Below are 22,814 nucleotides of genomic sequence, written 5' to 3' on the forward strand. Positions count from 1 at the left end.
GTTTAAAAACTGAAAATAAAACGAAAAATACAAAAAAAACAGTGGTAAACCACTTCCTCCTTTTCTTCTATTTAATTTTTCACATTTTTACACCAAAAAAATCCACTGGCGTACATTAAAAAAAATGTATGTTCTTTTGATAACGTAACTGTTAAGTTCCTCAACCTGTACGTCACTGCTAAAAATGAAGGTGCATTAAAACAATAGTCAGTGGCGTACCACAGCTTGCAGCAATCTACGACACACGTACCGGACCACAAACACTCCAAATGCGCCATTGCCAAGTCATTGTTAAGATGTTATTTTTTAAGTTTTGTTGTAAAATTGTTTGTTTAGTTTAGTTTTTTGGGGAAAATCGTAGCGGGACGTAGGTATTTCGTTTTTTCATAAAACTAGAGCAAAAAACAATCGCCTGCTACGAGGGAGGAATTTTCCCGTTTTGTTTTTTTGTTTACGCGAGAAGACACACGGATCTGATGTAACCAGTGGTAGCTGTAAAATATTACGATTTAAAAAAAAAAGCCCCTAGGGGGGCTTAATTATGTTTTCTTTTTTTTTTTTTATTTAAGTACCTACAATTTACGTTTTTTCACTATTACATTGTACATAACATGATATTTTATCCCGACAGGCACACACTATACTATGTAATCAATAATATTTAAAAATAAATAGATTCTACTCGAAGAAAGTCGATTTATTTAGGCCTTTGATCTTTGACTTTCTTTTGACCTTGACCCCTACAAAAAAAGTGACAATTTTCGTGTTTTAAAAATCAGCTTAACCTTGAAAAAATGGTTGCAAGGCAAGGATGACATGATTTAATCCCTGGAATTAGACAGGAAACGTCTTTAAAAGCCTGGAACAAAAACGACCTTTAGGATCGTAAAAATGACGTCGAATGCCTGGAAGAAAATTGAATATTATTCAAAGGAACATACTGATTAAAATAAGACACCCTGTATCTATTTAAACCCTTTATTTGATAACCTCGAACCTTTATACAAACGGAACCGTTTCGCCGACACTTCCAGGATTGGGGCTGGCGGTGGAGTCAGTCGAGCTCAACGTCTCCTCCTTAACGAAAGTGGGCGTGGTCGACGGAGTGACTTCCTCCTTCACTTTCGCCCTATTGTTCGGGTCCTTCTCTTTCTTGTGCTTGTGGTGTTTGTGTTTGTGCTTGTGTTTCTTTTTGTCCTTTTTCTTCTTCTTCAACTAGTAAAATTGAAACGATCCCAATCACCTTAATCGCACCCCGTTTCCAGTGGCTTACCTTAATTCCCGACGGGTCACTTTTGTCTTTATCCTTATGCTTCCCGCCTGCGATACTCCCGACACTTCCCGGACCCTCTTCCTTCTTAAACATCCCGGGTTCGAACCCTATGGGTCCGGCCTGACCCATACCGGGCAACGACACCGAATTATCCGAGAAGTATTCCTGTTTAGGCTCTTGTTTTATCACGTTTTCCCCTATTGAAACCACGTCCATAGGCTCCGACTTAGGCTCCACCTAAGTAACAACCCTTAAACTAAAAAAAAAAAAAAACACCCTTCAAAACACACCTTAACATCCGCCTCCACCAAATCAATGACGTCATCAACGTTCATACACTCCGCGTTAGCGTCAACGATGACGTTCGAGGGCGCCACCTCCGTGGCTTCCGGAACCTTCGACGGCGGTTCTCGTTTGATCTCTGCCGCCGCCACTGTCGCGCTGTTGTCGGCATGTGCGAGTTTCGGTATGGCCGTCTTGATTTTCTTGATGTCCGGTTTGGCGAGGTTTACTAGGCCGGAGAGTTCCGGCAGAGGGATGCACACCGGCCGTCTGTTACCGTAGAGGGTGTAGTAGAGGTCCACCCAGTCGCAACGTAGACGGCTGTCGTGCGGGAGGGTGGCGCTAAAATTTGAAGAGAAATTTGGCAACGGTGCGGTGGCAAAGGATTCAGAGGTAGGCAATAGTGGTTAAATACAATCTACATTGTTGTGACGAATTTATAATTATTTAGGTATTGGCAACGCCGCGAATACCGGCTATATTATATTCTTCGTCATTCCGGTGTGATGCAAGTGAGCGACATCTCTGGAGGTTCATGGAAGCTTAGCGAATCTTCTGGAAGAGTGGTCTGCCGAGTATATAAGGAGGCCAGTTGATAGTTCCCTTCGAAATATTGGCGCGTAATTTAAATCTAGTGCGTAAGTTGTAGTAAGTAGTCTTATGTGATCGTTTTTAGTGTATATAAGTGTGAAAATAAATCAGTCAGTACTTTTGTCGAGTGTTTTAATTCATACCTAACGAACAGTACCTTGACTTGCCCTTCAACGTGACCTTGAACTTGACCTTCAACGTAACCTTGACTTGACTGACACTCAGATCAAAAAACAGTTTTAGCAAAGAAAGGTCAAGTAAAGTCAGAAAAACGACATCGAGGGTCAGTCCAAGGTCACGACGGAGGCCAATTCAGGTCGAACATCAATTCCAGATCACGTCAAGGTCAAGTTCTAATCACATTGAATGTCAAATCCAAGTCATGTCGAGGTCTTGATTTCGACATGACCTTGGTCACCTTCGACGTGACCTTGGACTTGATCTTCACTTTACTTTCGACGTAACCTTGAATTGCCTTTCGACATGACCTTAAACTTTACATTCGCCGTGACTTAAACTTGGTTACTGACGTGACGTTAACTTGATATTTGTCGTGACCTTGACCTATAGTTTATTTTAACGTGACCTCGACTTGAATTTGACCTCCGATGTGACCTTCGACGTGATTTGACATGGACGTGACTTTCAACGTGATTTGGACTTGACCCCGACGTGACCTTCGACGTGAATTGACATGAACTTGAGTTTCGATCTCACTTGGACTTGACCTCCGACAGGACCTTGACTTGACCTTCAACGTGACTTAGACAAAGATGAACTTGATCTCCGAGGTCACCTTAAATTGACCTTCAATGTAAACTTGGACTTTATCCTCGACATTACTTAGACAGGAACTTGACCTTGAACTGAAATTTCGACGTGAATTTGAATTGACCACCGACGTGATCTTGACTTGACTATTAGGATAAGGTGGATTTCACCTGCGACGTGACTTCAACTTGACCTTGACTTGGCCTTCAACGATTTGACTTGAACTTGACCTCCGACGTGACCTTGACTTGACTTTTGAGATGATCTTAGACGTGACCTTGGCTTGGTATTGACCTGGCTTCCAAAGTGATTTGTGGCCTTGACTTTAACGATTTCACATGAACTTGACCTGCGATGTAACCTTGACTTGACTTTGGAGTTGAATTTTATCTTTGACGTGACCTTGACTTGCCCTTCAACGTGACTTGGACTCACTGTTGATGTGACTTGAACAGACTTGACCTTTGATCTAACCTTGACTTGAACTTCAACGTGTACCTAAAGTTTAATTTGACTTAATCTTCGACGTGACCTTGACTTGACCTTCGACGTGATTTGACATGGACTTGACTGTCGACCTGACTTGAACTTAACCTCCGACGTGACCTTGGCTTCACCTTTAACATGATCTTAGACGTGACCTTGGCTTGGTATTAACCTGGCTTTCAACGTGATTTGGACTTGCTGTGACGTGACCTTGACTTGGCCTTCAACGATTTGACATGAACTTGATCTTCGACCTGACTTGAACTTGACCTCCGATGTGACCTTGACTTGACTTTGGAGTTGAACTTGATCTCCGACGTGACCTTGACTTGCCCATCGACGTGACCTTGAACTTGATCTTCGACGTGACTTGCACATAGACTTGACCTCCGACCTAACCTTGACTTGAACTTCAACATGTACTTAAAGTTTGACGTGCTCTTGACTTGGACTTGATCTTCGACGTGATCTTGACTTGCCCTTCGACGTGATTTGACATGGACATGACTTGAACTTGACCTCCGACGTGACCTTGAATTGATCTTTAACGGTTTAACATGAACTTGACTTTCGACCCGACTCGGAATTGACCTCCGACGTGACCTTGACTGGCCCTTGAACGTGGCATGGACTCACCATTATCGTGACCTTGAACTTGATCTTCGACGTTGAACATAGAGTTGACCTTCGACTTAACCTTGATTTAAACTTCAACCTGTACCTAAAGTTTAGTTTGACTTGATCTCCGACATGCCCTTGACTTGACATTCTACGTGATATGACATGGACTTGATTTTCGACTTGGACTTGACCTCCAACGGGACCTTGACCTTGTCCTGAATGTGATCTCTTGAACCTTGACTTGACCTCCGAAGTGACCTTGGACTTGATTTTCGACGTGGCTATGAGTTGACCTTGGACTTAACCTTCGACGTGATCTTCACTTGGATCACTTCGACGTATCGAAATTTTCTTCACTTGATCTACGTGAACTCGACTTGATCTCGGAGGTTACCTTGACTTAATTGTTAATTTGATCCTTGACGTGACCTTGACTTGACATTCAGCGTGACTCTGATTTCGATGTCATTTGAACATCTACTCGACCTTCGAAGTGACCTTGGCTTGACGTTCGTCTTGAGCCAGGGCGATTAAGGAACACACAGTGTTGCGAAATGTGCTTGGAAGGAGAAGCCAGTGGCGTACGTTTGTAGTAAGAATTTTTTTTTGTGGTTTGCAGTGTCGGGGATAAATTGAGCTGAAAACCCCCCAAAGTATCGCTGATTTACGGTTAAAAACGTATTTAATATAGACTTAGCAACAGTGGTAATTCTCGAGTAAAACCATGGATCAGGATTTTCCAATTCTTGACTGTTGTTATAATAGAATTCCACTGTTGCCAAGCAGAAACATCAAAGAACCCTATGAAGTTGAATATTTTTTTTGAATATCCAGGATTTTTGCAACGCCGCTATTCATATTTCTATTAGATGTTAATTTCACAAAAGTCGTTCCTGAAATATCCATACGTTTTCAGCATAAAAAAAATTAGCTAACCTTGTTCCATTGTTGCCAACTGTACTCAAAAATTTAAAGCTAAAGCACGTCGTTGCTTGTCAAAAACTGTATATTATCGGGACATTCTTCAAATATACCGTGCAACAACAACAAAAAAATCAAAACTTACTTGGCATTATTCCATATCCGCTCCACCAGTTCGGGCGTGTCCAATTTCGACCGGTGCGCCCTCTTAAACGGCGGATCCCGCACTAAAATCTGGAGCAACTTATGCTTCAATCCAGGATCACAGTCCGTTTCTACAATATCCAGGACGCACTTCAAATCGTCCGTTTTCCCGTCGGCTTTTACGAACTCCACTAGACATTCCAGAGCCGCGATCCTCACATCTACAATATAGAGCGAAAATGCCAATTTTTTTTTACTGTTGGGCAACAAGCGACGGCACCGTTGCCATATCATAGCAAAACTCTTTGAAAATCATCTGGAAAGTATGACTTACCGATAAAATGTCCGTACTGGGCGTAAAATTTGAATAAAGTGGCCCTGCTCGGCAAATGGCCGTAACACTGCAATTTCCTGATCGCCTTAAGACATTCGATGGAAACGGTGTATTTGTAGCACGGTAGGGCCTTCTCCAGGTTCAATAGTCGCGTGATCTCTTCTAAAATTAATTTTGTGTCCGCACTTAGGTTTTCCGCGGTTATGGGAGCCCCCTGGGACACCACCGACACCACCGGGGTAATGGTGTTACCTGAAAACCTTTGAAATTTAAGTTTTTCCCGTTTTGACCGACGTTTCGGTAATGTGGTTTCCGTCATCTCATCCGTACCGCCGAACAATCTACAATCAGATAACAATCTACAGAAATTCCGTATTCTGACTTACCCAAGGACTGAATGAGGGCCGCCCGATAATAATTATCGGAAAAGCGATTTTTCGAATTATCGTTGTACTTGAAGAGGTCCAGCAGGAACCTCACGACCTCGGGAGGACAAATTCCATGATTGTTACTGAAAAAAAAACCATTAAACTTTAACCCATTAAATCGACACTTATTACGGGATTTTTGTACCGTAATCCGGCCATTGCCAAAGGAATATTCTTCTGGATGTAGTAGTGCTGAAAGTTCTGGAAATTGTTTTGTTTGATGATGTGCGGGGCGGCAAAGGATCCGAAGAATTTTCGGAAAATTGCCAACATGGCAGGAGGGCCTGCCCAGTTTGCCACCATTGCGTTTGCTACCTGGAAAAAAGGTGGAAGTATAGTGGCTTTTTGGGGAAAATAAGCTACCTGTAGGTTAAGAAGAAGACGAGGAAAACCTTTAAGAAATGCCAGGATTTAATTGGAAAATGACTTTAGATCAGTACGGAGACTTAAGAAGTGTCGTAATATTCCAGAGAAAATAACTAAAAGTGACTTGAAATGCCAGGAATAAACGTTTTTGAGACTTTCGGAGTCTCTTTTTCGTATCAGGTAAGAACTTGATCTTTTACAGGCATCTGAAGGAATTTTCGAATTATTCCAGGCAGTTAAACATTTTTTTGTTTGGTTTCAACTGCCTGGAAGAAACCACTGACTATCCAACTGTGTGGAATTATAAGGAGAATTGAAGATTTTGCCACTTTTTGGAGTCAATTGACAATTTTATTGTGGCAGTTAAAAAATTGATAACTTCCAGGCATTTAAAGGAATTTTCCAATTTTTCCAGGCAGTTGAACATTTTTTTGTTTGGATTCAACTGCCTGGAAGAAATAACTGACTATCCAACTGTGTGGAATTATAAGGAAAAATGAAGATTTTGCCACTTTTTGGACCCAATTGACAATGTTATTGGAGCACTTAAAAAATTGATAACTTCCAGGCATTTGAAGGAATTTTACAATTTTTCCAGACAGTTGAACATTTTTTTGTTTGGTTTCAACTGTCTGGAAGAAACAACTGACTATCCAACTGTGTGGAATTATAAGGAGAATTGAAGATTTTGCCACTTTTTGGAGTCAATTGACAATGTTATTGTAGCAGTTAAAAAATTGATAACTTCCAGGCATTTGAAGGAATTTTCCAATTTTTCCAGACAGTTGAACATTTTTTTGTTTGGATTCAACTGCCTGGAAGAAATAACTGACTATCCAACTGTGTGGAATTATAAGGAAAAATGAAGATTTTGCCACTTTTTGGACCCAATTGACAATGTTATTGGAGCACTTAAAAAATTGATAACTTCCAGGCATTTGAAGGAATTTTACAATTTTTCCAGACAGTTGAACATTTTTTTGTTTGGATTCAACTGCCTGGAAGAAACCACTGACTATCCAACTGTGTGGAATTATTGGAATTATAAGGAGAATTGAAGATTTTGCCACTTTTTGGAGTCAATTGACAATTTTATTGTGGCAGTTAAAAAATTGATAACTTCCAGGCATTTAAAGGAATTTTCCAATTTTTCCAGGCAGTTGAACATTTTTTTGTTTGGATTCAACTGCCTGGAAGAAATAACTGACTATCCAACTGTGTGGAATTATAAGGAAAAATGAAGATTTTGCCACTTTTTGGACCCAATTGACAATGTTATTGGAGCACTTAAAAAATTGATAACTTCCAGGCATTTGAAGGAATTTTACAATTTTTCCAGACAGTTGAACATTTTTTTGTTTGGATTCAACTGCCTGGAAGAAACCACTGACTATCCAACTGTGTGGAATTATAAGGAGAATTGAAGATTTTGCCACTTTTTGGACCCAATTGACAATGTTATTGGAGCACTTAAAAAATTGATAACTTCCAGGCATTTGAAGGAATTTTACAATTTTTCCAGACAGTTGAACATTTTTTTGTTTGGATTCAACTGCCTGGAAGAAACCACTGACTATCCAACTGTGTGGAATTATAAGGAGAATTGAAGATTTTGCCACTTTTTGGAGTCAATTGACAATTTTATTGTGGCAGTTAAAAAATTGATAACTTCCAGGCATTTAAAGGAATTTTCCAATTTTTCCAGGCAGTTGAACATTTTTTTGTTTGGATTCAACTGCCTGGAAGAAATAACTGACTATCCAACTGTGTGGAATTATAAGGAAAAATGAAGATTTTGCCACTTTTTGGACCCAATTGACAATGTTATTGGAGCACTTAAAAAATTGATAACTTCCAGGCATTTGAAGGAATTTTACAATTTTTCCAGACAGTTGAACATTTTTTTGTTTGGATTCAACTGCCTGGAAGAAACCACTGACTATCCAACTGTGTGGAATTATAAGGAGAATTGAAGATTTTGCCACTTTTTGGAGTCAATTGACAATTTTATTGTGGCAGTTAAAAAATTGATAACTTCCAGGCATTTAAAGGAATTTTCCAATTTTTCCAGGCAGTTGAACATTTTTTTGTTTGGATTCAACTGCCTGGAAGAAATAACTGACTATCCAACTGTGTGGAATTATAAGGAAAAATGAAGATTTTGCCACTTTTTGGACCCAATTGACAATGTTATTGGAGCACTTAAAAAATTGATAACTTCCAGGCATTTGAAGGAATTTTCCAATTTTTCCAGACAGTTGAACATTTTTTTGTTTGGATTCAACTGCCTGGAAGAAACCACTGACTATCCAACTGTGTGGAATTATAAGGAGAATTGAAGATTTTGCCACTTTTTGGACCCAATTGACAATGTTATTGGAGCACTTAAAAAATTGATAACTTCCAGGCATTTGAAGGAATTTTACAATTTTTCCAGACAGTTGAACATTTTTTTGTTTGGATTCAACTGCCTGGAAGAAACCACTGACTATCCAACTGTGTGGAATTATAAGGAGAATTGAAGATTTTGCCACTTTTTGGACCCAATTGACAATGTTATTGGAGCACTTAAAAAATTGATAACTTCCAGGCATTTAAAGGAATTTTCCAATTTTTCCAGGCAGTTGAACATTTTTTTGTTTGGATTCAACTGCCTGGAAGAAATAACTGACTATCCAACTGTGTGGAATTATAAGGAAAAATGAAGATTTTGCCACTTTTTGGACCCAATTGACAATGTTATTGGAGCACTTAAAAAATTGATAACTTCCAGGCATTTGAAGGAATTTTACAATTTTTCCAGACAGTTGAACATTTTTTTGTTTGGTTTCAACTGTCTGGAAGAAACAACTGACTATCCAACTGTGTGGAATTATAAGGAAAATTGAAGATTTTGCCACTTTTTGGACCCAATTGACAATGTTATTGTAGCAGTTAAAAAATTGATAACTTCCAGGCATTGGAAGGAATTTTCCAATTTTTCCAGGCAGTTGAACATTTTTTTGTTTGGATTCAACTGCCTGGAAGAAACCACTGACTATCCAACTGTGTGGAATTATAACGAAAATTGAAGATTTTGCCACTTTTTGGGGCCAATTGACAATGTTATTGTAGCAGTTAAAAAATTGATAACTTCCAGGCATTTAAAGGAATTTTCCAATTTTTCCAGGCAGTTGAACATTTTTTTGTTTGGATTCAACTGCCTGGAAGAAACCACTGACTATATAACTGTGTGGAATTATAAGGAAAATTGAAGATTTTGTCACTTTTTGGAGTCAATTGACAATGTTATTGTAGCAGTTAAAAAATTGATAACTTCCAGGCATTTAAAGGAATTTTTCAATTTTTCCAGGCAGTTGAATCCAAACAAAAAAATGTTCAACATTTGCAGTTGAACATTTTTTTGTTTGGATTCAACTGCCTGGAAGAAACAACTGACTATCCAACTGTGTGGAATTATAACGAAAATTGAAGATTTTGACACTTTTTGGAGCCAATTGACAATTTTATTGTAGCAGTTAAAAAATTGATAACTTCCAGGCATTTAAAGCAATTTTCCCATTTTCCAGGCAGTATAACAATTTTGTGTTTGGATTCAATTACCTGTAAGAAACAAGATATTTTAAACATTTGGTTTTGCTTATAACAATTATTGACAACCGTATGTATTAACTAGAAACTACAGAAAGGAACATCGTAAGTTCCTACTTTAAATGCTTCAAATTCATGTAAAATTACGGGACTTAAAGGCCTGAAGAATATAAAATTATATCTGAAATCCTTTAAAAAAATTGACTCAAGAAATGTAGATTAAATGAAAAATGTTTCAACTGGCTGGAAAAAATAATTAACTATCCACCTGCTTGGAATTACAAACAAAATTGAAGATTTTTTGAAATAATAGCTATTTTCTCCCAAATTTCTTCTACTTAACAATTTCCATAACTTTAAAGAGAAAATTTAAAAAAAAGATCAGAAGATTTTCAACATCTAAAATTTCTTAAGCTTGAGTGAGAAAATGATGATTCTCCCAAAGTATATCAATCAAAATGAGCATCATACCTTAGTTAAACAATGGGCGGCCTTACACCGCACCTTGTAATAACACTGTTCGTTTTCAATGGTGTCGGTGAGTGCTAATCGGGTAGCAGGTGTGGGATACCTAGAAAAAAACACTAATTTATTATTTAAAAAAATCAACAGGTACAAAAACGCACCTTTCTAAAGCATAAATGGCCTCAATTTGGGCAGTGACGTCCCTCTCGTGCCGCAACTGATATTGCCACTGATAGTCCGGTTGTTCGATCACCACGGACCTTAAAATGGTCATTTCCGGGTCCAGTCTGATCCATAAAACTGGAGAATCACTAACAAAAAAAAACTTTCTTTAGTCTTTTGGTGAGAAAATGAATAACTTACATTGTATGAAGATCATATACAGTATTGGCCATAAAACTTTTAAAAATTTAAAATTTTTCCAATGTTTTAAATTTATATTTTATTTTTGTACATCCAATCAATAAACATAACTAAACAAAAAAGTATTCAATTCAATTCATTCAATTTCAACCTTATTTTGTTTCCGGCAATAAGTAATACTTTAAATTTTTGTGCTGGACAAAATGCTTGGAACTTTTTATAATTAAGATGTATTTTACAGGCAGTCTTTGACACACCAGTGTGCAAGTAGGTTATTTTTATTTATTTTATTTTGTATTACCATGGGAAAAGGCAAGGCCTATTCCAGCGACATTCGCCAAAGAATTTAAGATTTTTACAATCAGGGTGTTAGGCAGCGTAATATTGCTCAAAGAGTAAACGTTCCTAAGAACACCGTATCACGGATAATTATGAAATATCGTATATTTGGAAATGTGGTACCAGGTAAAAGCACTGGAAGACCTAAAGCCACGACTGCCCGTGTAGATAGGCGAATTTTAAATATTTCCTAGAATGACCCATTTTTGTCATCCTCCAAAATTTTACAAAAATTAAATGAAGATGAGCCTTCCAATATCTCTGCAAGAACGGTAAGAAGGCGATTGTGTTCTGATGGACTTGACAGCTACAGACCTGCTAAAAAACCTTTGCTGCGGAAGAAAAATGTCAAGTTACGCCTACAATTTGCAATGGATCATCTTAACTGGACTGTACAAGATTGGAAAAAAGTGCTATTCAGTGACGAATCTAAGTTCAATCTGTTTTCCAGTGATAGAATACTTCATGTAAGACGACCGAAAGGTGAAAGACTCAAGAAAAAGTTTATCCGACCTATATGGTTAAACATGGAGGTGGTAATGTGATAGTATGGAAACGTACTAAATAATAATAATAATAATAATAATTAACAGCGTAACTCATATTAGTAGATATAGGTATTTGTTTTTTGATAACACTAATAAAATTAGTAAATTCTTGCTTCTTGCCATGGGATACAATACCATTACATCCAACATCGATATAGAAAAAACAGTAATTGTGGTCTGTAATTGCCATGAGGACAATACTATTATGTCCTTTATAGTTGAAAAACTCTGTTCCACAGTTTGGAGGAGCTTGAATTAATATGTGCTTACCGTCGATAGCATCAGATCAGCAGTAGATCTTTCTTGGAAACCCCTCTCTATCTGTTTCCAAGCTTCTAAAGTAGAAGGGACCTGAATCGTAATAATCATTCTCAATAGACAGAAGAACAATGTTCGATTATAATATTTTAATTTTCCCTTTTTTTTCTTTTCAGATTTTGCAGCCAATTAGACAAAATGAAGAAAATACGAAGAACGAACTGGAATCGGAACCTGGTACTTCTAAAGAAACATCAAATTGAACTTTTCAAACTACTACAACATCTGTAGTTTCTGAAGTTCGAAACCTTAAAACAGCTTCTCAGAAAGCAATAGCACGCAGTTCCCTAGCGGGATCAAAAAAAAATACCAGGATTTATCAACCGCAGTTTCAGAGCTTTGTGACATTAATTGTTCCTTACTGCAATTTGGTAATGAAGAAGATGAATTTGAGGCTTTTGGAAGATATATGGATATAACCTAACCTATTGGGGTCCAAACTATTCAACCCAACCACCGTTGCAGTCGCCGCAATCTCCTGGATACCAACTACCGTCGACGTCGGCACCGTCTTCTGAACAGCGTTCACCTCTGCATGTCATCTCCTGTACAGCAACCACCTTTATTATCTCCAACAATTTACGATTTACCACCGGCACCTCTTGACCAACAACAGCAATCATTCTCGACTCCTGGATACCAACTATTGCAATCAACTTCAGAACAGAATGTATCATCATCGTCTACCACATCAACAAATAATAATTTGCAATTTGAAAATGTAACCTTTGAAAATATTAATTATTCCGTCTCGAATATTTAAAAAAAAAGGTCGAAACGAACTTTAAGTTGTACACTTTCGTTCTGTATTCTTGATTTCATTTTACTCACGTAATAATGTGTTCATTAATTTCATATGGTTCTATGTTTAAATATATACATACATTTATAAGAAAAAAATTATGTTTAACTTACCTTTATATACTTATTCAGTGCATCATAAATTGCGTCGCAAACTTCTGGTACAAACTTCGATATTGACGTCTTTGGAACTCGAAAAAAATGTTGAAGGGTTCTATAGCTATTTCCAGTTGCCAAAAAATTAAGGGTAACTTCTAATTTAACATGTGCTGGTAAAGCGTCTCTTAAAAGTGTATCGTTTCTTTGAATTCTAGGCAGAACCATATTCAGTAAGTCATTAAATGTACTCGGTGTCAACCGAAGGCATAATCTATATTCTTCAGGATCTTCCATACGAAGTTCTTTTAAAAGAAGAGCGGATGCACCTCTTGTACCTCTTCTATCTATCCACCTTCGAACCCATATCCTTTTCGGACGACATTCTTCTTCTTCAATCAAACTAATAGTTTCTTCAATTAAAATGCTCGATATTTTAAACATTTATTCTTTTAACGCGATTTTTAATTATTAATTTTGAAATGCCCAAAGCATGTTGCCGGCAATGAAAAGGAGTCATCTCATCTACTGCACGTTGGGAACTGGCTAGCGAATAATTACTTTTATGTGTAAACACCTACCTTGTCCACTAGCGAATGTGAACTGTCCTAGATATACTTGTACAAGTAAGTGGTACAACTAACTATACCAATGTAAACTCGGCCTTACACATTTGAGCCAATGCCAGTAAATTTTGTATTCCAGCATGATAACGGTCCAAAACATTCGTCAAAATTGGTTGGACCAAGAAAAGATCACAGTTTTAAAGTGGCCGGCCCAGAGTCCAGACTTAAACCCGATTGGAAATTTATGGGAACATCTGGATCGCAAAATTCGGGCATCTGGAACAGTCAAAAATGCTGATGAACTATTTCATAAGCTTGTTGAAGCCTGGACTCACATTGACAGACAAATAATTGAAAATTTGATTGAATCAATGCCCAGAAGAATGCAGGCAGTAATTAATGCTATAAGGGTTACCATACCAAATATTAATTATAATATTATGGTTTCAATAAGTTATATTTTATGTCGTTTTTAAATAAAAATCATTTAGTTCCAAGTATTTTGTCCAGCATTTTTTTAATTTTTATTCGGAACTGCTACTGGTGCTAAATTTTTGTCAACATTTAAATTAATTAACACTAGTTTTTCGTAAACAACAACTTAAAACTATAAAAGAAAATAAAATGCTAATTAAAAGGCACACGAAATATAATAAATTTTCAAAAGTTTAAACTATTATGGCCAATACTGTACCTAAAAAACTGGCAAACAAAGCAAAAAATTACTCAGCGGTTAAGCGTGCCTTTCTGTTTAAAATCCGGATTGATTTTTAACATAAAACTTGATACCACGACATATTCGACATTTAGTTAATTAAAATTTTAATATGATCTAAAAGTAAATATTCTAAGAGGTGCTTTTTTATATTAAGAGGCCTATTAACATATACTAAGTTATGGTCAGAAATTGCTAGTTTGGTAGGCTTAATAGATCAAAAAGTATCCATTATAGCATTAGATAAATTAAAAAAGTTGATGTTAAAATTCCCCCAAGTACAAAAGTATTGTCTTAGATATTATGTTTTAAAAATCATCATTTATCCAGAAAAAAAATCTGATCTTATCCAGAATTTTCATTATTCTTCCAACAAGACATCTAAAGTTTATTCCAGGCAGTTGAGAGGGGAAAAAGGGGGTTAGTTGCCTGGGAAATCTCCAAAAGAAAACACGTCTTTTTTCCAGGAAATTATGATAATCGGTTGACTCTTCCAGGCAGTTCAGCCAATCAAATTTTGTACGTTTTCTTTACTGCTGGTAGGTGAGTAGTCAATTGATTCTTCCAGGCAGTTCAAAATACCCAAAAAAATGTTTAACTGCCTGAAAAAATTGGGACTGTTATTGGTTGTTGTCAACAGTTGATTATTCCAGACAGTTGTTCAAACCCACATTGCCACAACAAGATTTTTATTAATTATCCAACATTTTTAATCATAACTTTGGAACCGCTGAAAATATTTTCATGATTCTTTCACCCAAATATAAACGAGTTCCTGAGGATCGATTTGAGGGTAAAAATGTCGTTTTGGGTTAAATATTTGGGCAGTTATGACAGTTTTGGTAAAAAAGTTTTTTTGCAACTTTCTCATTAAGTTTTGAGCATATTTGACGAGATAATTGGAGCATTCTCAAAAGAGTTTTACTGTAAAAAAGCGCCCTCCTTATCGAATAATTTAATATCAGAACGATTTTTGTACCTCAACAACTTCTTAAGTTACAAGCAATTTAGTCCAGCAAGGTCTGAGAGGCAACAAATTTGAACTGGTAAAACCCACATTGCAATAACAAGATTTTTATTAATCATCAAACATTTTTAATCATAACTTTGGAACTGCTGAAAATATTTTCATGATTCTTTCACCCAAATATAAACGAGTTCCTGAGGATCGATTTGAGGGTAAAAACGTCGTTTTGGGTTAAATATTTGGGCAGTTATGACAGTTTTGGTAGAGGAGTTTTTTTTTTGCAAACTTTCTTATCGATTTTTGAAGATATTTGACGAAATAATTCGAATATTCTCAAAAGGGTTTTACTGTAAAAAAGCGCCCTCCTTATCGAATAATTTAACATCAGAACGATTTTTGTACCTCAACAACTCCTTAAGTTACAAGGAATTTAGTCCAGCAAGGTCTGAAAGCCAACAAATTTGAACTTTTAAAACCCACATGGCAACAACAAGATTTTTATTAATCATCAAACATTTTTAATCATAACTTTGGAACCGCTGAAAATATTTTCATGATTCTTTGATTTAAATATAAACGAGTTCCTGAGGATCGATTTGAGGGTAAAAACGTCATTTTGAGTTAAATATTTGGGCAATTAGGACAGTTTTGGTAAAAAAGTTTTTTTTGCAAACTTTCTCATCAATTTTTGAGGATATTTGACGAGATAATTGGAGCATTCTCAAAAGGGTTTTACTGTAAAAAAGCGCCCTCTTTATGGAATAATTTAATATCAGAACGATTTTTGTACCTCAACAACTCCTTGAGTTACAGGCAATTTAGTCCAGCAAGGTCTGAGGGGCAAAAAATTTTAACTTTTAAAACCTACATTGAAACAACAAGAGTTTTATTAATTATCAAACATTTTTAATCATAACTTTAGAACCGCTGAAAATATTTTCATGATTCTTTCACCCAAATATAAACGAGTTGCTGAGGATCGATTTGAGGGTAAAAACGTCGTTTTGGGTTACATATTTGGACAGTTATGACAGTTTTGGTAGAGGAGTTTTTTTTGCAAGCTTTCTCATCAATTTTTGAGGATATTTGACGAAATAATTGGAACATTCTCAAAAGGGTTTTACTGTAAAAAAGCGCTCTCTTTATGGAATAATTTAATATCAGAACGATTTTTGTACCTCAAAAACTCCTTAAGTTACAAGGAATTTAGTCCAGCAAGGTCTGAAAGCCAACAAATTTGAACTGTTCAAACTCACATTGCAACAACAAGATTTTTATTAATTATCAAACATTTTTAATGATAACTTTGGAACCACTGAAAATATTTTCATGATTCTTTCACCCAAATAAAAACGAGTTCCTGAGGATCGATATGAGGGTAAAAACGTCATTTTGAGTTAAATATTTGGGCAGTTATGACAGTTTTGGTAAAGGAGTTTTTTTTGCAAACTTTCTCATTAATTTTTGAGAATATTTGACGAAATAATTGGAACATTCTCATAAGGGTTTTACTGTAAAAAAGCACCCTCCTTATCGAATAATTTAATATCAGAACGATTTTTGTACCTCAACAACTCCTTAAGTTACAGGCAATTTTGTCCAGCAAGGTCTGAGGGGCAACAAAGTTGAACTTTTCAAACCAACATTGCAACAAGATTTTTATGAATAAACTTTTCTGATGATTCTAGGCAGATGGATAAAGCAGATTGGTTCTTCCAGACCAAAATGTTAAACTGTCTGGAAATTTTCTTCAATTGCCTGGAAGTAAACAATATTTTAACTGCTACAACAAAATTGTCGATTTACTGATTTTTCTAATTAATGTATTTTTTAAATCAGATACTATATGAGTGCCATCGTACAAAGTTTTGAAGCAAAGGCATAAATCCAGCTTAAGCTCAATAACTTCAATTTAAAGTAACGGATTGCGAATTGGGAAGGATGTGAGGGTCTTATCCAGGCAGGTGAGTAATCAATTGTCCCTTTCAGGCAATTAAACACAGAGAAATCGGTCTGGAAAACTTGAAACATTACAAAGTCAATTTCAATGTCAGTTTTTTGCAGTTTAAGGCAGGCAAGTCAATTGTTTCTTCCAGGCAGTTGAAACCAAACAGAAAACGTTCAATTGGCTGCAAATATTGGAAAATTCCTGCATGTGCCTGGAAATTATCAATTTTTTAGCTGTTGGCAGGAAACTCCAAAAAATGACGACATATTCAATTTTCTTCTGATTCCAGGCAGATTGATAGTAAATAGTTTCTTCCAGGCAGTTGAAAAAATTTAGACTGTTGTTGGTTGACGGCAAGAGTTGATTATTCCAGGCAGTTGAGAGGGGAAAAAATAGGGTTAACTGCCTGGAAAATCTACAGAAGGATACAACTTCTTAATTTTTTTTTTCCAGGGAATTAAAGTAATCGGTTGTCTCTTCCAGGCAATTCGGACGAAAGAAAATCTATACGTTTTCTTGTCCAGGTGGGTGAGTAGTCAATTATTTATTCCAGGCAGTTAAAAATATTCGAAAAAAAGTTCAACTGTCTGGAAAAGTTGAGTAATTATTTCAAGTGCCTGGAAATTATCAGCTATTTAACCAGTAGAAGAAATTTGAAAAAAATGGCAAAAAATTTAAAAGAAAATATCGTCAATCCTCCTTGTTTTTCTAGTAATTCCAGGCAAGTGAATAGTAGTCAATTATTTATTCCAGGCATTTGAAAACAAGAGAAAAATGTTTAATTGGGAAAAATTGCAAGTGTCTGGACATTATCATCTGCTCCACTAGTATAAGGGATATGGAAACAATTAAAAAAATTAGAAAAAAATCTTCAATTCTTTTTTGTGCGATTTTCCAAGTCAAAAATTTGTTCAACTATTTGGAAATTTTCAAAAACTACTAAACCTGAGTATCTAAAACATATCACATCTCTGATTACTTGACTAAGTAAGAAACCCAAAAAATTGGCAAAATTTTAAAAAAATCACACACCGACCCTTAGGGGAACATTCCAGTAATGTTCCTTGGAATATTCAGGAAAAATTCGCTATTGATCTTCTAATTTGTCTAACCAAACTTGTACTTTAAAAAAAAATTAGATTTTGATGTATTAGCAAACATTTTTGGGTCTAACTTTGGCACCGTTTAAAATATTTTCATAATTATTTTATATCAATACAAAGAAGTTCCTGAGGATGAATTTGAGGGCAAAATCGTCGTTTTGGGTAAATAAGTCTGTTTTAATTAAAATATTATTTTTTTGTTAAATTTTTGCGAATATTCAACGAAATAATTGAAACATTCTCAAAAGGGTTTTACTGCAAAAAAGTGCCCTGAATAATATATGATCAAAATGACTTTTGTACGTCAAAAATTCATTGGGATACAGGCAATTTAGTCCAATAAGGTCTGAAAGCCAACAAATTTGAACTGTTCAAACCCACATTGAAACAACAAGAGTTTTATTAGTTATCAAACATTTTTAATCATAACTTTAGAACCGCTGAAAATATTTTCATGATTCTTTAATTTAAATATAAACGAGTTCCTGAGGATCAATTTGAGGGTAAAAGCGTCGTTTTGGGTTAAATATTTCGGCAGTTATGACAGTTTAGGTGGAAGACTTTTTTTTTGCAAACTTTCTCATCAATTTTTGAGGATATTTGACGAAATATTTGGAACATTCTCAAAAGGGTTTTACTGTAAAAAACAGCCATCCTTAACGAATAATTTGATATCAGAACGATTTTTGTACCTCAACAACTCCTTAAGTTACAAGCAATTTAGTCCAGCAAGGTCTGAAAGCCAACAAATTTGAACTGTTCAAACCCACATGGCAACAACAAGATTTCTAATACTTGTCCAACATTTTTAATGATAACTTTGAAACCACTAAAAATATTTTCATGATTCTTTCACCCAAATATAAACGAGTTCCTGAGGATCGATTTGAGGGTAAATACGTCGTTTTGAGTTAAGTATTTGGGCAGTTATGACAGTTTTGGTAAAGGAGTTTTTTTTTGCAAACTTTCTCATCAATTTTTGAGGATATTTGATGAAATAATTGAAACATTCTCATAGGGGTTTTACTGCAAAAAAGCGCCCTTTTTATCGAATAATTTAATATCAGAACGATTTTTGTACCTCAACAACTTCTTAAGTTACAAGCAATTTAGTCCAGCAAGGTCTGAGAGGCAACAAATTTGAACTTTTCAAACCCACATTGAAACAACAAGAGTTTTATTAGTTATCAAACATTTTTAATCATAACTTTGGAACCGCTGAAAATATTTTCATGATTCTTTGATTTAAATATAAACAGGTTCCTGAGGATCGATTTGAGGGTAAAAACGTCATTTTGAGTTAAATATTTGGGCAATTAGGACAGTTTTGGTAAAAAAGTTTTTTTTGCAAACTTTCTCATAAATTTTTGAGGATATTTGACGAAATAATTGGAACATTCTCAAAAGACTTATACCGCACAAAAGCACCCTCCTTAACGGATAATTTAATATCAGAACGACTTTTGTACTTCAACAACTCCTTGAGATACAGGCAATTTTGTGCAGCAAGGTCTGAGCCAATAAAATCAAAATTCTTATTAATCATCAAACATTTTTACTCATAACTCCGAAACCACTTAATACATTTTCACGATTCTTTTACCGAAATATAAAAAACTTCCCGAGGATAAATTTGAGCCTCTTATCAAACAAATCGCACTAATACTTACTCCATTACACTCAAATCCATATCGACCTCCTCCCCAGTACACAACGGAATCTTCTTCTTCTTATTCCTGCGACTCTTCGAATGACAAGTGATATCGTGCTTCACCACGATATTCTCGATTTGTAAATTATGCTTGAAGGTGCCGTCTAGCTCTTGCAGAGTAACCAACAGCGGCCCCACGTACTTTCTTATGCCCAACTGTGACGTCGCGTCTTGTCTTATTTCCAGCTCGATAGTGTTCCTACAATATGATGGTAAGAAGGAAACAAAAGTCCGGGTTAAATGTGGCTAAACCTTTTTCTATTAAAAACGGACGTCAAGTGGAATTTAGCGTGTCCCCCCGTCCGTACCCATTGGTCAATAAAAACGGCCATATCCTTACCGGTTACGGTGAAGATCGCTTTCGTGAAGACGTTTGTGCTGATTAACATGTGGCCCCATAGGCCGCTGCCGATCTTTTGGGAGGCTGCGTTTGTGGCTAACGAGAGTTGCTTATTAAATACCTTATATAGAAAACAAAATAGGGACTTTAATTTCACACCAACCAAACGGAAAAGACACTTACTTGCAACAATAACTCCAGCCCGATCCTATGCTCCAACATTCGCATGACCAGCATCGCTTTCTTATGTAAAGTTTCAATATACATGGGGGACATGGTGTGTAGATTCCTGATGGAAAAATAAAACTTTTCCTCGTTTTTACTTTGGGTCGTTTGCGCGGGGTTTCCACCGACAGTTAAAGGGGCGGGCGGCTGACTTGGATCTAATTTTTTTTTGCCAAATTACAAAATCTTACAACAATATGCCAATAACCCACCTAAAATGATTCCCCCATACTCCTCCTCGTATTTAACGATGTCCTGTAACATGCTGTGAATCATCTCGCGATATTCGTTATTTCCGAAGCTTTTTTTGCAATATAAACCGCACAGGTACTGGCTGATTCCCTTATTGAGCCACATATCGGACCAGCTTTGCATGGCAATAAAACAGCCAAAGAATTGTTCTGCTATGGCCTGGGCCATGGCTTTCCTAGTAATATATACCTAAAAAATTATGTTCAAGGGTTCCTTAGGGATTATAGGCCTCAATACCTGATCAATAATGACAGCAGAATGCAGCAAATTAACACTCAAGATGCTCATGGTGGCATAAGAGTGATAATCTTCATATGCCTCGTCAACAAACACTTGCTTATAGCAAGAATATGGGTAGCGGTTTGATAAAGTTTCTTCGTAAAACTCAAAAGCTTCATGCATATATCTGAAATATATCCTCTTTGTCATATAGAACAAATATTTCTAAATAAATAAGAGAAATTTTCTTGCCTGGTGGTTACTTTTAACAAAGGCAACATGCCGGGCAAACAAAAGTGGGTCACCTCATGCATATATGGGTCCACGAAAATCTCAAAAGGCCCCACCGCTAAGGAAATATTCGGGGCCGAAGTGGGCACATTCAAAGTGTAATGGTAAGTTTTCCTTCGCATGTCAGGAGTAAACACCACCTAAACAAACACTTTATCACAAAATTGTTCTACCGCTCCGACCACCCATACCTCGATCAAATCCCCGTTAGATATAGCGGTCATATCCTTGTCCACCGTAAACTCCAACTTCCAAGTGCAAGTCTCGGCGAAACTGTCCACGCAAGGAAACCATAACCGCGAAGAGTTTTGGTGCCCGTAAGTGAACATATGAACCCCCCTCTAAAAATCCAGTGAATTATTTCCATTTTTGGTAAATTTTTGCTAAAAGTACTTCTGCATAAGTGCCCTCCTTTTGGGGCACAACAAAATGGATGCCACCCTGAGGTTGTTCCAGGGAAAATTCAATTCCCACCCTTAAAGCGGTGCCTTCTGCTACTAAATGTATTGCTTCCGGTGGTATTGTGATCACTAGCTCTCCAGCACTGTTATCTGGGTCTGTTTTTAGTGCTGAATTGTAGTGGTTTATTGAGAATTGTTCTAGGCTGCGACTAATGAAATAAATACTCTCTTAATTAGGGAACACTGGTTAAAAAATGCTTTAACTTTAAATGGGTACATTTTCAAAGGGTCTAAGCTAGTTTAGTGGTAAAACAAGCACTTTTTAGCTTAAGATAAGCGTGTTGGTACTTACGTGTCTGTATCACCTTGACACACATCCAAAAATGGGTCAAAATACTGAAAATGGGCCTCATATTGATCGTTCAATAGTACCTTGTAGATCCTGCTTTGTTTGGAATTGATTTTGATTACTCTTAAGGTGTCTTTGATTGGTACTACTGTAAGTTCAACGAAGCCCTATGAAAAGTGCTCATAGAGTGTTTATCTGAGTTTAATATAATATAAATTAGGTTGTACTTACTATAATACTCTTTCTTTCGAAACTTATCCCAGTTAGACTGAGGATTTGATGGGCTAAAATATTAAAAAAAAAATTATTTATCCTTGCAGAGGGTTCATCAATGGCTTTACCTAATTTAAAAGGTCGGGCATTATCGCCGGTTTTGTGTTGCTTCATGTTGCAGTCCCCTAAAGTTGATTTTTGCAGATTTTTTCCACTTATTCACTCATTTTTTTTGAAAAAATGTTTGTTTACGTTTTGAATTATTTTTTGACACTTTGACAACAGTTTGACAAGTGACAAGTATGACAGTTTCAATTGTAAATGATCAAGAATCATAATAATACATAATGGATGTTTTTGCGTATATTTCTATGAAAAAATTATTGTCAGGCATTAATTTAATTGATGATAAGTGCTGAAATAATGGTAATTTAATGCCTAAAGTGTAAAAGTTCATACTACAGTTTTCTTTAAGGCACAAAAAACTGCTTTATAAAAACCCGGTAGATGGCGACGTCTACATCAAACCAATCCCGTTTGTCAGTGTCAGTTTAACCGCCATAATTACTGTCAGTTGCAACTTTTTGGGTCCCTCAATAATTAATTAATAAATTAATCAACGTTAAATTAAACAAATAACTCTTAAATGTGTCGAACGCGTCGCGTAATTTCCTTTTTAGTTTCCATAATGCCCTCGCGGCACCTTACTTAGTTACACCGTAGTATGACGAATGGATGGAGCGAATTTCCAATTACCAAACTTTAAGTGGAAGATT

General features: G+C 36.3%; 1 protein-coding gene across 3 annotated transcripts; it reads right to left on the reverse strand.

Annotated features, from left to right (window-relative positions):
* Nucleotides 1-676: 676 nt before the first annotated feature.
* On the reverse strand, nucleotides 677-22,280 carry LOC126746514 (transcription initiation factor TFIID subunit 2). Of its 3 annotated transcripts, XR_007663910.1 has the most exons (22): nucleotides 22,167-22,280; nucleotides 22,057-22,109; nucleotides 21,829-21,992; nucleotides 21,469-21,685; nucleotides 21,267-21,416; nucleotides 21,037-21,215; nucleotides 20,803-20,971; nucleotides 20,526-20,754; nucleotides 20,272-20,471; nucleotides 20,001-20,209; nucleotides 19,708-19,947; nucleotides 10,435-10,584; nucleotides 10,280-10,379; nucleotides 5,997-6,166; nucleotides 5,810-5,934; nucleotides 5,424-5,675; nucleotides 5,091-5,310; nucleotides 1,564-1,897; nucleotides 1,274-1,510; nucleotides 998-1,215; nucleotides 786-859; nucleotides 677-740 (listed from the first exon to the last, which is right to left on the reverse strand). XR_007663910.1 is itself a non-coding variant. In XM_050454817.1 (21 exons), the coding sequence occupies exons 1-20, from the start codon at nucleotides 22,210-22,212 to the stop codon at nucleotides 1,000-1,002; spliced, it is 3,660 nt and encodes a 1,219-aa protein (XP_050310774.1). In that variant the 5' UTR covers nucleotides 22,213-22,280; the 3' UTR covers nucleotides 677-859; nucleotides 998-999. The 3 variants fall into 3 exon arrangements, 2 of the variants coding, with proteins under 2 accessions (XP_050310774.1, XP_050310773.1); XM_050454817.1 differs by having other exon boundaries at nucleotides 677-859; XM_050454816.1 differs by having other exon boundaries at nucleotides 677-905.
* Nucleotides 22,281-22,814: the final 534 nt, after the last annotated feature.

This window comes from Anthonomus grandis, chromosome 17 (genome assembly GCF_022605725.1).
Source record: "Anthonomus grandis grandis chromosome 17, icAntGran1.3, whole genome shotgun sequence".
Lineage (NCBI taxonomy): Eukaryota > Metazoa > Arthropoda > Insecta > Coleoptera > Curculionidae > Anthonomus > Anthonomus grandis.

Coding starts and splice junctions, on each gene's coding strand:
- LOC126746514 (XM_050454817.1), bottom strand. CDS start 22,212: ATGAAGCAACACAAAACCGGCGATAATGCCCGACCTTTTAAATTAG. Junction 21,216..21,266: donor CTAACGGGGATTTGATCGAG/GTATGGGTGGTC, acceptor GTGTTTGTTTAG/GTGGTGTTTACTCCTGACAT. Junction 5,676..5,809: donor GGCCCTCATTCAGTCCTTGG/GTAAGTCAGAAT, acceptor AAAGGTTTTCAG/GTAACACCATTACCCCGGTG.